The 12,475-nt window shown below is 35.7% G+C and overlaps 4 protein-coding genes across 4 annotated transcripts in view; 1 reads left to right on the top strand and 3 right to left on the bottom strand.

Moving 5' to 3' along the window:
• Positions 1–12,475, bottom strand: part of Nbs (nbs) — a 40,522-nt gene that overhangs the window by 16,865 nt on the left and 11,182 nt on the right. The window lies entirely within an intron of this gene.
• Positions 251–5,217, top strand: LOC110375709 (translation factor GUF1 homolog, mitochondrial). The gene is made up of 11 exons (XM_021333952.3): positions 251–464; positions 541–727; positions 977–1,099; positions 1,180–1,693; positions 3,089–3,299; positions 3,514–3,645; positions 3,778–3,893; positions 3,980–4,212; positions 4,501–4,629; positions 4,857–4,940; positions 5,060–5,217. Exons 1-11 carry the CDS (start codon positions 403–405, stop codon positions 5,183–5,185), a joined length of 1,917 nt encoding a protein of 638 aa, XP_021189627.3. The 5' UTR covers positions 251–402; the 3' UTR covers positions 5,186–5,217.
• On the bottom strand, positions 5,438–9,882 carry LOC110375720 (WD repeat domain phosphoinositide-interacting protein 3). Its single transcript, XM_021333965.3, has 6 exons — positions 9,690–9,882; positions 9,327–9,608; positions 8,855–9,006; positions 8,102–8,305; positions 7,753–7,990; positions 5,438–7,671 (listed from the first exon to the last, which is right to left on the bottom strand). The coding sequence occupies exons 1-6, from the start codon at positions 9,754–9,756 to the stop codon at positions 7,568–7,570; spliced, it is 1,047 nt and encodes a 348-aa protein (XP_021189640.3). The 5' UTR covers positions 9,757–9,882; the 3' UTR covers positions 5,438–7,567.
• LOC110376651 (ragulator complex protein LAMTOR2 homolog) lies at positions 10,625–11,377 on the bottom strand. The gene is made up of 2 exons (XM_021335216.3): positions 11,161–11,377; positions 10,625–11,078 (listed from the first exon to the last, which is right to left on the bottom strand). The coding sequence occupies exons 1-2, from the start codon at positions 11,226–11,228 to the stop codon at positions 10,769–10,771; spliced, it is 378 nt and encodes a 125-aa protein (XP_021190891.1). The 5' UTR covers positions 11,229–11,377; the 3' UTR covers positions 10,625–10,768.

A 12,475-nucleotide genomic window follows, 5' to 3' on the forward strand; every position in this document is an offset into this window, starting at 1 on the left:
TATTATTTATTAGGGCAGGAGGAAGAAAGAAAGAAGTACTTAAATGTTTTTTTTTTATATTTATTTAGAATTGCCACCAGCGTCGCGTGTTAACTATATACTTTGCGCACCTGTGATAAAAAGCATAGTTGGAAATAAAGCAAGATTTATTTGTCGGTGTGAAGGGTGAATTGATAAATCTGAAGTAAAGAGAGACTTAATACTGTTTGCACTGTTTGGGACCACTCGCTCACTGCGATTACACGTTCTTGACAGACAGGGCACAGCAGCAACAGCTGACTGTGACAAGAATGTGACAGTCTTGACAGATAGATAACCTAATCGTAACATGTATCTCTAAACTATTTAATTTTTAAATTAAAGGATATTAATATTTTATGAATGAGATTAATATAGTTCATAATGGTTAGACTCCTAAATAATGTGAGAAGCCTATTTCTCACTAACCGTCGGGGGTTTCCAAGGTAAGTCTCTATGCGAGAAAAGTATGATTTATTTAAATTTTATATACAAAAACATTGTATTTTAATACGATTTCAGAATGATATCTCGGCGTTTGAATAGTTCAGATGCACCAGATAAGATTATTGACGTGAAAAAGATGCGCAACTTCAGTATAGTGGCTCACGTTGATCATGGCAAGAGTACTTTAGCCGACAGACTACTGGAACTAACTGGTACGATCAAACCAGGCGCTGAACATGCACAAGTATTGGACCAGTTGCAAGTAAGAAAATATGAAATTTATTGATCAATAACATATTTATCTTCTTTTAAATAAAACTTATTGATAAACTCTAGTTCAGACTATAATAACAATTCTGTTTGGGGCATATAACACTTACATGCACCATCAGCACAGGGTAAGCCTGTTAATGCAGGACTAACTATGTTGAATACACAAATGTTATAACAATGTACAGACATATTGATTACATCATTTAAATAATTTTGATTCACTGATATTTGTTTGCAGGTTGAAAGAGAAAGAGGAATTACTGTTAAAGCAGTAACTGCATCTTTAAATTATACATACAATGGTGAACAGTACCTGCTCAATCTCATAGATACTCCAGGACATGTAGACTTCTCCAATGAGGTATAACAAACACATTTAATTTTGTATATATTGTATAATTAAGAAAATGAGCACAATACAATAAAAAAGATTTTTCACAGGTAGTCCGAAGTGTAACAGCATGCCAAGGAGTAATAATGCTAGTGGATGCTAATGAAGGTGTACAAGCACAGACAGTAGCAGTGTACTCACTGGCACAAAAGAACAACCTCTTTATAATCCCAACACTAAACAAAGTGGACTTACCTAGAGCAGACCCCGAAAAAGTAAAGTCACAGCTGCATTCCTTATTCAAAATAGATCCTGAAAGTGTAATGAGCATATCCGCCAAAAAAGGTTGGGGTGTCAAAGAGTTATTAGAAGCAGTCATAACTAGGATACCTCCTCCTACTGTAGACACAGAGGGGCATTTTAAAGCTCATATCATTGATACATGGCATGATAAATACAGGGGAGTGCTATGTCTGGCTTACATACACTCTGGTAAAGTGCGTGTAGGTCAAGCAGTGAAATGGAAATCTGATTTCAAGCCCCAAACAGTGAAGTTTCTTGCTATGTTGAGGCCAAGTGAGGAACCTATTGAAGAAGCTGTTGCTGGTCAAGTTGTTATGGTAGGTAAGTCACTGATCTAGACACACGGCAGTGTGTCCGCCAAGTTCGAGCAAAAAAGGCGACACACCGGCCGTGGGTTATATTACACGAACCATTTCGGGCCAAATTCGACCCCCCTGTAACTCAAAATCTATTTTATTTACGCATATCAAATTTCTAGTATCTGTTGAGACCCCCTCACTTATCTAAAATACAAAATTTCATTAATATACCTATTGTAGGTCTTGAGATATTGACGTCAGAATATCGCTATTTTTACTATACACTCACTGACTGATTCACTGATTCACTGATTCACTGACTCACTCATCAAAAACCTAGAGCACTTCCAATGGTCGTATTGACTTGAAATTTGGCATGGAGGTAGGTCTTTATGTCAAGGTAAAGGGAAAAATCTGAAAATGGCCAAGTGTGAGTCGGTTTCAAAATAATGAAGGTGTTTTATACCCGGTGTAAATTTATACCCCTAAGGAACTAAAACGAACTAAATTTATCTATATTTATATAATATATCTTCGAATGGTACAAAGGTTTGTATTTAGTCAAAGTAAAGTAAAAATCTGAAAACGGCCAAGTGTGAATCACTTTCGAAAATAATGAATGTGTAACTTTGATCCACGAACATAATATATGATAACATGTCATGTCAGTCAGTTGGTAAATCTAGTCATAGTTAATCTAGTTCATTTCTTTGTAAGAAACATAGTGCATATTAAAAATCTAAAAGATAGTATAAATGAGACATTTCTTTAACTAACTTCATCATAAGAAAAAATAAAATAAACAAGCTTACAAAATAAATGAAATCCCACCCAAAACAAAAATGTGAAAGACTGCCAAGTTCGATAATATGGGAATGCTTCGCCTATAAAAAAAGTGAGATCTGAATAAGTACCAAGTTCCATACACATACCTCAGTTAAAAATAGTTACTTTTTAATGATGATTACTTGGCAAGTTTTAATAGAAAATTAAATACTTGATTCATTGCGTTTAGTAGGTTTATAACAAGGTGTATGAAAACTTGCCAAGTAACATCATTAAAAAGTAACTATTTTTAACTGAGGTATGTGTATGGAACTTGGTACTTATTCAGATGTCACTTTTTTTATAGGCGAAGCATTCCCATATTATCGAACTTGGCAGTCTTTCACATTTTTGTTTTGGGTGGGATCATATTTACATTATATTACTGAGCTTAAAATGCTTACGAATAAGGATGATAGCAAAAAAATACATAGATGCAGATATATAATTTGAATTTTATGCAGCTGCCAAACAGTTAAGAATGTTAATTTTATTTCTTCCTATATAAAATGCCTTTTGCATAAAAATAATAAATCCTATTCCTGTACTGTACTTGTATTGGGGTTGTAAAGTAATGCTTAACTTTCCACAGGTTGTGGGCCAAGAGGCGGCGGCAGTGTAGGTGACCAATTATTAGCCAAAGAGGTAGCAGACTCCGAGTCTGCGTCAGCAGTCCCGCCAGTCAAACACATGGTCTATGCAGGCATTTTCCCCTCAGACCAGTCACAGCATCCACAGCTCAATGATGCTATTAAGAAGTTGGCTTTGAATGACTATGCAGTTACTGTTACTCCTGATTCCAGGTAACACTGAATACTTCTTGTTGTCTATGGGTCAGGGCTGAAATCTAGAGCTAAAGTTCCAATTTTGCATTAAAATCTTTATATCAAACACCAAATATCAAAAAGTGTTTGGGGAAGTATTTGGAAACTGTGTAAACAAGGTTATTGAAATGAGGACATTAATTAGAAGTATATAATCCGTTTGTCACATAACAATAAAATTATTCTCTTTCAGTCCAGCCTTAGGGCAAGGATGGCGAATTGGCTTCCTAGGACTGTTACATCTAGAAGTGTTCACACAACGCTTGCTACAGGAATATAAGGCTGAGGCCATACTAACAGCTCCATCTGTGCCTTATAAAGTTAAGTGAGTATACTGCGCACGAAATATGCTTATTTTACTTGAAAGCTCCGAATTTTGTCGTAAACATGTGATGACTTTTATTGCTAAAATCGAATATTTTCTACTTACATTATACTTACACATTTTATCTTACAGAGTTAAAGGCGCTAAAGCGATAAAGCAATACAAAGGCACAGAAGTCATAGTCACAAATCCTTTGCTACTTCCAGATGTCAAAAACATTGAAGAATATTATGAGCCGTTTGTAATAGGTGAGATACTAGAGGTATTTTCAACTTTATATGGAGTGCAATAAGGTTAAAAATTCACTAACGGAATTTGTAAATACCTTTTACAGGAACTATTATCACTCCTGTGGAGTACATTGGAGCAGTAACTTCCTTATGTATTGACCGACGGGGGACTCCCCTTCCGTCGAACTCCGTGGACGACAGAATGACCATGATGCAGTATATACTACCTCTATCTGAAGTCGTTATTGATTTCCACGACACGCTAAAAAGCCTTACTTCAGGATTCGCAAGTTTTGACTACCAGGATTATGGATTTCATCCTAGTGCGTTAGTGAGGGTATGTAAGGAAGTACAAATAGATAATTTTAAATGTATGTAATTAGGTAAGTTTTCAGCAAAACACAAGCTGTGAAGAAGAATTGTAAGCACTGATTGTATAGTAAATCAACCCTAACGTTCTTATAAATTTATACTTTATACAAATGTAGTGTTGGCTAAAAATATATTCGAGTTAGACGACGCATTCCCTATTATGAATTTAGATTGCTTAGAAGGCATTCTGGCCTTGGAATCTAGAAAATACATTGTTTTCTATGATTAATGGACTTATTAATACTCTTTTCAGATGGATATTCTCATCAATGGTATGCTAGTGGACGAGTTATCTACTATTGTGCATACCAGTCGATTGGAGTACAATGCTAGGAGGCTTACTGAGAAACTCAAGGAAATGATCCCGAGGCAGATGGTGCAGGTATATTCCTAACTAAAGTTTGGCGTTTTCCAAAATTGGCACACAAATTCGTAAATATTTTATTATTTGTAAATAAGGATGTTATCAGAGGCTTTCTTCCTATCGCTTAAATAACAGTTATAGATATGAACCATATTCATATCTCTTAGCTACCAAAGGAACCCGACGCTCGTTTGTATGGATTCGACATGGTTCTTTATCGCATTTAAATTATTCCTTTATTTCAGGTTGCCATTCAAGCTGTAGTTGGAGGAAAAGTGTTGGCTAGAGAAACGTTAAAAGCATACAGAAAAGATGTCACAGCAAAATTGGTAAATATATTTTAAGCTACAACACTTAAAGACTGAACTTCTCTGATGAAATAAATCATCTTTGATATTGATAAATTAGTATTATAAAACATATATTGTATTCTTGTATATTATTTCAGTACGGGGGTGACGTCACTCGAAGAAAGAAATTGCTGAAACAGCAGGCGGAAGGAAAGAAGAAAATGCGCAGTGTGGCGAATATAAGAATACCAAGAGATACCTTCATAGATGTATTGAAAAGATAATGCTAATTAATATTAAAGTATTTTAGGAAAGAGTATTTTTTTTTTTCGAGAACCTTGTCTTAAAAAATAAATTATAATGTCTGGTCCAAAGCAGAAATGAGAAGAGCGGAGATTTAAAAAAAAAAAGATATCGGCATCATTAAATCAATATAATTTATTGGCTTATACTGAGTGGCCAACACTAGATATATACACATCTTGTCTGATGCTTTAGAATAAGAAAGGGGTGAATTTGTGAGTAACAAAACAAACTCATTTTGAAAAATATACTTAATTTATTAAAAAAGTTACTTGATTACAATTAAAGGACATTGCATGGTTAACAAACATCACAAAAATAATATGATTCTTAAAAAAAATATAATTCTACAGCTGCTAATCACCGAGTGTCGTAGGTACATAAAATGAACTGGGATTGCATGTCTAACACTGAGCATAAAGTATCGAGCACAAATCATCAGAAATCACAATTATATTCAAAAGAAAATTATCTTTTTACAATCTAGAAATATTTTTAAAGCAATACGTTTGTGAGCCTCGTCACCTATATATAAAATAATAAAAATCATCAAACTATCGATTTTGATAAGATTTTATGGTAAATTGTTTTAACTTTAATAACAGATGAAGTTAAAACCAATAACTAATTGGAAGTAGTCGCGTAAAATATATGAATTTTGTCGCCGAGATCTAAAGATTACGAAACTAAAGCTGTGTATTTAATTTGGCATAATATTTATAACAGCAAAAGGCACGGTAAAACATGTAGTATATACTAATAGCACAAATAATATGAATACAGCATCCATGCTAATCAAAAGATGAAAATCCCTATCTGTTGTCCCATTAACTTACTACTCTCTTGAGTAGCCTTGTTGACATAGGCAATATTTTACAAAATTATGTCTCACATTCTTTGGTTCGTCTTACTTGCACCACTTGATCAATTAATTCGTATCACACTTATCACGTCTCTAATAAGTAATCGTAAAATGAAATAGTGAAGATACTTATTCAAATAAACATTGTATTGAATTGTACCTGTTTTGCTCATCTCAAATAAAACAGCAGCAAATTCTATATAATTTTTCGGAATCATATAAATGTTGATTTCTTAGAAAAGAGTTTACATTAAATAATATTGTAACAACATGTCAATAAAGTAGTATTCACTTAAGTTAATTCTACACATAATGCGCAATTTTGCGATAATAATATTGTAATAGTAAGTAACTAACAAATATTGATCAAAGATCCAGTCTTAAATTTTAACGAATCCAATTATCCAAAAGATATCTCAACGCGAATGAGTAACATGCAGCTAATAAGCTACTATTTTACTTTAAATTAAAAACAGTCCTTGCAGAATAACTCAATAACTCGTTTTAGATTATAAAATATACTGAATTTAAGTATTTATTCTTTAATAAACATCATAAGAAAGGAGAACACATCAACATTGTAATAAACATTTTTATAAGTTTTATGTAAGGTTATTCAAAGTAACAATATAAAAAGTTGATTTTGCCTACAAAAAAATGTTTTACATGTTATAAATTTACAAAATGTATATAGTATTTTTATTAGAACATTTAATATTACATAGGCGTTTACCGTTTTTTAATGGCAAGCTTACATGGAATGAGTGTTTTCTAGTGATATTTCTAACTGCGTGCGGTAAAGTATGTGAACGTTTGCTTGCATGATTCATTGCTCCTCAATAATTCATTACAGTGGCATGAGACAGCTCATGCTACTTTTAGCAGTATTGTCGATATAAAGCCGTCGCGACCAGACAGGAGTCTATGTACATGCCACCCGGCAAAGACAACAAATTGGCTACAACCACGACATTATAATATTAAATATGTTACATACAATGCTGTACTTTTGCTGCTTTTGTAAAATTACATCCATTCTCGCCCAGGACAACTAGTACAATACATTACTACTGAAGTTCTATTCCTATCATAGTTTTAAAGGGTAGGGTACTTGTGTAATGTAGCCAAATGTTCTAGTTGCCAATAAGTGTTTATAAATGAGTCTGCCTCCAACATCTAACTAAAAGACTTAAACCATGAAGTTCAATGACCAAATGATATGTGTTTTTTTTGCATCCAAGTTTTTTGGCTATAGCCGATATTACACTTGAAAATACATGTTAAATTTATTTCTGTATTTATAAATATATTTATTATATGATTTTTACATCTACAAATATTGTTTTATTTCTATAAATTTCTGTTTGTATATCACTAATAAATCACACGAGACATTCAACAAATATCGCATTATATGAGCTCACGGGAGACAACCTCACTTACACACTCAGTTTTCTGGTGAAAGTTTGTATAATCTCATCCTCTCTGAGGTTTAACGTGTTTATCTGTCTTCTGATGTCTCCAAGAATTGGGCGTACACATCTCTTGTACACTCCCCCTTTTCATTAAACTTGTATTTGTAATAAGATCCATCAGCACAGATAACTGAAAAGATAACAGATTTATAGTTCTGACATTTTCTATGAATTACACATTTTATTGTAATGAAAAATATGATAAACTCACCTATAATAGAACTTTTATCAACTCCAAATGCACAGATGCAAGGGGGGCCATTTGGGATGGTAAATTTGCAAAAACTCCAATTGCTTGAAAAGTATTTAGGCAAGAAATTTACTGTTGCCAAACTTGATTGCTTATTCAACTTGTCATCTTCTAGACTAAATACATGTACCGTTCCATGGTCTGATGTGACACAGAGATTGGTGCTTGAGTGGTTGAAGTTTATGCAGTAAATTGTAGCCTAAAACAACATTTAAAATAGATAAAGAAAATACAGATATAATTTTAATAAATAACATGATCCACATCTTAACAATTATTATCTAAAAGGTTCAGTGAAGTGATAATTTACCTGATGTGCTCCTCTCCTGAGTTCAGCAAGTTTTTGACCAGTGGCTGTATCAAAGACCCTAATGAGAGTGCCCTTAGAGGATGCAGTGGCCAGTCTGGTACCACCAACATTCAGAGCCAGGCAACTGAGTGGAGCCTCATGGGCAGCTATTAAGTGTCCCTCTGGTGCTGTGCTAGGCCCTGCGTGACTACTCAATTCAACCAACTGTAGAGAGAAGGGATTGATACATAAAAACAGTTGATTTCTGTATTGAATTTAGAACAAGCTCTACATACAATTAGTCAAGATTTGATATCAATAAAGACCTTCAGTATGAATACTAGCACTTTAATAAAAACATAATTTTATGTCAGAAATGTAACAGGAAACAACAACTTGCATTAACACATGAAACTAAAATATATTAAGGAAAATTCTTATTCATTTAATTTACTGAATGCAGTGATTAACAGGGCTATTTCAAATTAATGTCTAAAACATTATGCACTTTAAAAACTATAAACCTTTTTTTAATTTATAATATTGAGTTTGCGGTAAAAATATTTTCTTTAAGACCTTTCCTACACCTTTTTGTTAATTTTCTTTGCTTTATGCCTTTTAGTTGCTTTAAAATCACTCATCAAAGTGAAACTGTACACAATAAAAAAACAGATGAAACAGCTTAGGCAGGTTGTTGTAACAATGAATCATAATACTTACCTAAATTCAGCAAAGAATTAAGTATGATTTTAAAGAGTAAGAATAAAATATCACCTGCACATGTCCTGTCTTACGGCTGGGGTATGCAAGCAGAGCGTTGTTACTGTTGGGGCACACTACACAGAGCCCCCGGGTGTTCTGACAGGTCTCAAACACATGCAGCATCTGAGGCTGAGCCGTGAATGTGTACACTTTGATCAAGTTCTCTGAAAAAAAAGCAACAACTTTAATAGGTATACATTTAAATAAATAAAGGCTTTTATGTTTTTTTTCTTATGTTTTTGTTAAATTTATACTGTAACCTTGAAGACTAATTCAATGACTAATAAGCTCTATTTTATTTTTTACAATTGGCATACAAACAAATCGTAAAAAGACTAATTTTGGAGTATCAATTAGCTACAAAATCTGTATCAAAATGCATGTTTTCAAATACACACAAACTTGCCAATAGAGTTAATTGAATAAAAAAAAACAACTGATAACATTACACAACAAGATAAACAACATTAACAATGAGATTTACCCAACACAACAACAATGCGGTCTCTTCGTAGTTTCACAGCCTTAACTGGGCTATTGAAGTCAAGTGATATTGCAGAATCTTTTTTCAAATCGTCCCATATTATGACTCTGTTCGGAGGATACACGGGGGTTTTGCCACCGCCTACTAAGGCCATGTAATTGCATCTGAATAACATCTCTACATAAGAAAGTCCACCTTCAGCGAAATTCTGTCGCTCTTTTTCCTTAAGTGGGTCGCTATTGAACACCCGAAATCCATTCTCCGTTCCGCAAGCAAAACAACCTGAAGATTGCAAAACAAAAATGTAAACCGATTTGTACATGAAGCGCAAGCAAATCAAGACAACTAGATCGCCACCATTACCTTGATCCTGATTAAATCCTACATATAGAAGTCCATTTCCAAATGTATTATCGTCCGATAAATTCATTGTGCAGCCTTATCGCAGAATATTTGGACAAAATCTTGGAGCAAAACAATAAAATTATCTTCACTTCACACACAACTTTGCGGCAATTTGACAACAAATTTTGCAACAGAAGTGCCAACATAAAAATGTACAAATGACAATAGAGAGCTGTCAAAATACCTGAATAAAATCTGTTTCACACGCGGCAGTTGGGTAGGGTCGGAAGATAAAAAACCGGTGAAGTGCAAGGCAGACACGAACTGGAGGTTCCGTACAATGCGTACAAAAATGTTCATGCGTTTTTACGCATGAACATTTTTGTACGCATACATAACACATACACCGACCCACTGAGCAACAAAGTTGTACCAATAGACAATAGATAATGAGAAAATTGTACTTATGTAGAGTAGAGTACATTTTTTTTTTGTATTAAAAAGGCTGTTCACCAACTTGCAATTTGAAAATCGTTGTCCTGCATTAAAAATATATAGTCAAAAATACCTCTTTATTCTAACAAGTACTTATGATCTTTCTTCTAGTCAAACATACCTAACGATTATACTTGATCAGATTAGAGAAATGCTACACAAACAGCAAAGCATGTATTTTGATCACTCACAAAAAGGATCAAGGGTTCAAAGAACTTAAAACCTCACTACTTATTTAGTGGGCTGCGGGTTGTTCGAAAGAGGTACCGCGGCCCTAGCACATATATTTTTTTTAATGGTACAACATAGTCTGAGAACAAAGTGATTCTCCAAGGTCCTATTTGTCCGGAACTCTAAATATATCAGCAAGAATAATATCATCTACATGAAAACTTTTCAATTCAGTATAATATGGATTAACTCCTGTGATTATTTAATTTTACAAAAGAATAGGCCAGTTTATTTGTAGTAGATATTTATTTAAAGTTTAATATAAAATTTACATTTTGCTAAACACATCTTATAATTAAATATTTATTAGACTTTATAGATACAAAAACTTCGAAGTAATAATGAATATTTTACAGGAAAATTTCCAAATGCTATGAACTTGCAACCTGTTTTAGAGGCCCTTCAAGATATTGCGCTATAGCATTGATTTTTTCCTTTAGAATTCCAAAACCAACAGATTCCTTAGCATAAAGACACAGTAACAGATTTGCTACTTGTGTTATAGCAATTTTTCCATTCAAGCAGTCAACAAGTATCAAGTGGAGTTTATCTTCCTTGAAAACATTCCTGCCATGTTTTTCATAAGCCGACCATACGTTGCTGGCGATTGCTGCTGTAACTCGCGCATCTTTGTCGTTGTAACCCGAGTAAGCGAGGAGTGCACCTTGATGGTTTAATAACCTGAAACCATTTTTTATTGTTGTTAAACTGGTATTGTATAAACGAAATAACAAAAAACGAATGTAAATATTATGATACCCACAGTGTGTTTTCAACTCCCCCTGTGTTTGCCTGGCTGAGCACCTGTGTCAATGCTTTTGGTTTCAACATAATGATACCTTTATGAAATGTATACAGAAACACGTATAATTCCTGCGCCACTAAGTCGCGATACAATCCTAATGCTATAAAATCTACAATTTATAGAATAATAGATTCATTATTTTTCTAATCCCTTGGAATGTCACTCGTCTGACTTGTCACTTTTGACTTTTCAAATGTCACTATTTAAACTTTTTTTCTGATCAGAAAACTTGACTATAAACCTTTTGAATGCAGCTCACTTTATGTAACGTATGATCTTATGTAGTAGTAACTACTTTCCAATCATTTCCAAAGTAAAAAAGGCTTGTAACAGTGTAACTAAAAACTTCGAGGAATAGAAAGAAAAACGAAGGGTCTTTTTTCCCGTTTTTGTACGTGACAACGTCACCTTTTACTTTCAGACCTAAGGCCCCTATCCACGGGCTGTACACTACCTGAACGTGCCCCAAAGGTAGCGTACGATCTCCCGCGAAGCAGTTGGCCTACTAGCCGGACTGCCACCGTGGGATCTGGAGGCGAGAGTCTTCTTGGGCCTGTACGACTGGCGCGAGGAGGCTCTGCGCCGGGGGAAACTCCGTTGCCGCGGCAAGTTGTCGCGTAGGTAGCGGGCAGAGCTCCGGCGCGATCTCATGGTGGCCTGGAGGGAGCGACTGTCACAACCCAGTGCAGGGCACGCCACCATAGTGGCGGTAAGTCCCCTCTTTGAGGACTATACTGTGGCTCGGGAGGAGTCACGGCGCCCTCACGTACCGCATGATGCAAGTCCTCACCGGACACGGTTGTTTCGGGAGGTACCTGCATCGAATCGGTCGTGAGGAGGCGCCCGGGTGTCACCACTGTGCGGATGGCCCCGAGGACACGGTGGACCACACAGTCCAGGAGTGCCCTGCGTGGGAAGGGCACCGCCGCTTTAGGCGGCAGCGACCTCTCGCGTCCGGCCCTGGTGCAGGCCATGGTCCGGGGCGAGAGGGAATGGGATGCCGTCGCCTCTTTCTGCGAAGCGGTCATGCTCGAGATGGAGGAGGCGGAACGCCAGAGAGTTCGCACCTCTCATCCCGGCTGCCGCGCTGGACCAGGTAAACACCACGGGCGCCGGGTGTCGCGAGATGACTCCCGGCCACCGTAGGCGTGGGTCTGTGGGCGGTGAGTTCGGGTGGCTCATCGTCACTCTGTCTGCTTAGACGACAGATCACAGACCCGTGTCGACGGCGTGCGTTGTTCCACGCGCTCCTCAAAGCAACCCCAGCGGGGCC

This window comes from Helicoverpa armigera, chromosome 2 (assembly GCF_030705265.1).
Source record: "Helicoverpa armigera isolate CAAS_96S chromosome 2, ASM3070526v1, whole genome shotgun sequence".
In the NCBI taxonomy this organism is placed as follows: Eukaryota; Metazoa; Arthropoda; class Insecta; order Lepidoptera; family Noctuidae; genus Helicoverpa; species Helicoverpa armigera.

What these genes read in the sequence shown, in the direction of transcription:
- LOC110376651 (XM_021335216.3), bottom strand. Translation starts at nt 11,228, where the DNA reads ATGTTGAAACCAAAAGCATTGACACAGGTGCTCAGCCAGGCAAACACA. An exon ending in GGGGGAGTTGAAAACACACT is followed by an intron (nt 11,079 to 11,160) that starts GTGGGTATCATA and finishes AAATGGTTTCAG; the next exon opens with GTTATTAAACCATCAAGGTG.
- LOC110375709 (XM_021333952.3), top strand. Translation starts at nt 403, where the DNA reads ATGGTTAGACTCCTAAATAATGTGAGAAGCCTATTTCTCACTAACCGT. An exon ending in TGGTCAAGTTGTTATGGTAG is followed by an intron (nt 1,694 to 3,088) that starts GTAAGTCACTGA and finishes AACTTTCCACAG; the next exon opens with GTTGTGGGCCAAGAGGCGGC. An exon ending in ATCCTAGTGCGTTAGTGAGG is followed by an intron (nt 4,213 to 4,500) that starts GTATGTAAGGAA and finishes TACTCTTTTCAG; the next exon opens with ATGGATATTCTCATCAATGG.
- LOC110375720 (XM_021333965.3), bottom strand. Translation starts at nt 9,756, where the DNA reads ATGAATTTATCGGACGATAATACATTTGGAAATGGACTTCTATATGTA. An exon ending in CCGCATTGTTGTTGTGTTGG is followed by an intron (nt 9,007 to 9,326) that starts GTAAATCTCATT and finishes CTTTTTTTTCAG; the next exon opens with AGAACTTGATCAAAGTGTAC. An exon ending in TCAGGAGAGGAGCACATCAG is followed by an intron (nt 7,991 to 8,101) that starts GTAAATTATCAC and finishes ATGTTGTTTTAG; the next exon opens with GCTACAATTTACTGCATAAA.